The 1,719-nt window shown below is 42.3% G+C and overlaps 1 protein-coding gene across 1 annotated transcript in view; it reads left to right on the forward strand.

Moving 5' to 3' along the window:
- LOC101860991 (organic cation transporter protein) overlaps nt 1–1,719 on the forward strand; it is a gene marked incomplete in the record, with an annotated part of 41,342 nt that overhangs the window by 28,281 nt on the left and 11,342 nt on the right. Inside the window, 1 exon segment of the mRNA XM_005105115.3 lies at nt 1,403–1,571. Coding sequence (XP_005105172.2) covers nt 1,403–1,571 — 169 coding nt within the window.

Genomic DNA, 1,719 nt, shown 5'->3' on the forward strand with positions numbered 1-1,719 from the left:
TATATATGATAATGATATTGCATTCGAACTGAAGTATTTCACAAAAGCGATTAATCCAATGAAGGCCAGTTACATTCATAGCGTCCTTGGGCGATCCATCAGAAACGCTCTTATACATACACCTTCAAACTGTATTAATGATTAATGATTCAGACTGACTCGTCAAAGCCCTCGCCCAAACGATGTCAAAATATATAGACCATACTTCTATTTGCAAAACTATTCATTTGTACAAGAATTCGCGACCATTCGACCATGAAGACAAACCGGAGACGCACAAGTGGTAGACATACAAGCACTCCTCTACTCCTCACAAGGAGACCGTCAGTTAGGGCTGGGCAATGAGTCGCTTTAACAAAATCCGGATAATATCTTAGTGCACCTCTTCGGCAAATAATATAATATGAACCACTTCGGCAAATGGATTAGAACCACTTCGACAAGCGGGAAGCATCGTTTCAACAAATGGGTGCACCCACTTCTGCAAACGGGTCAGGAAAAAAGAGAGTTAAGAGTCTGAATTCGGATGTTTCATAGAGAATTATCCGGTTATCCAAAAGATTATCCGGATTTTGCCCACCTCTACCTTCAGTACAAGCTCGCTTTCTGTGACGACTAGCAAGACATGCCCAAACCCGGCAACCACAAGCACTATCATTCACGGACTGCATTTTCAAAGAAGACATAGATCTATCACAAGTGCAAAATACCAACATTTACAGGAGTTGCAATCATTAATTCCGGCTACGACGCATTCCCTTTGCCTTTATGATACTTTAAAGCAATGTTTTGTAAACGCATTTTGAAATAATATTTTGATAACGTGCACGTGAGCATGCGAGTGTGTGTGTGTGTGTGTGTGTGTGTGTGTGTGTGTGTGTGTGTGTGTGTGTGTGTGTGTGTGTGTGTGTGTGTGTGTTAGTTTTATAAAACGTTCCACAGTACTTATAACACAATACGATTACATAAGTACTGATGAATAGAGGTGTAACAAGAGAATAAAAAGCAAAAAAAGAAAATGGAGAGATCAGATCAGATAGATAGATAGATAGATAGATAGATAGATAGATAGATAGATAGATAGATAGATCCTTGTTTTACACACACACTACTCACACACTCACACTTACACACATACACACATACATACACATGCACGCACACACACACATAAAATAAACACACACACACTCACACACACCCACACATACACACACACACACACACACACACACACACACACACATACACACACACATACAAGCACACACACACACACACATACACATCAACAAGGAAACAAACTCTGTTTTTAGAATAACATATTCATTATGTCTACGTTTTCCTCCCTACGTTATTCCCTCCCCTACCAAGCCCTAAACTTCCCAAACCCTCGTTTCAGCCCTGGAGTTCATGAGTCCGGCCTACCGCCGAGTGTTCAACATTCTGGCCAGTCTTGTCTGGATCGCCGGCGGTGTCCTTCTCAACGGCTTGGCTTACCTGCTGAGAGACTACTGGTACCTGTCCCTGGCCGTCGCCTTACCTACCGTGCCTTTCCTGGCCTTCCACTGGTCAGTTCTGACTACTTCATAACTGTCTGTTGTACTCGTGTAAAAGAGAAGTTGACAAGGTCGCTACTTTCTGCTGAGATGTATCCAACTCAGCCAGGGCTGGCCCCTTTTTTCCTGAAGGACAAAAATTGTAACAAGATGAGATTGG

This window comes from Aplysia californica, unplaced genomic scaffold, assembly GCF_000002075.1.
Source record: "Aplysia californica isolate F4 #8 unplaced genomic scaffold, AplCal3.0 scaffold00452, whole genome shotgun sequence".
NCBI lineage: Eukaryota > Metazoa > Mollusca > Gastropoda > Aplysiida > Aplysiidae > Aplysia > Aplysia californica.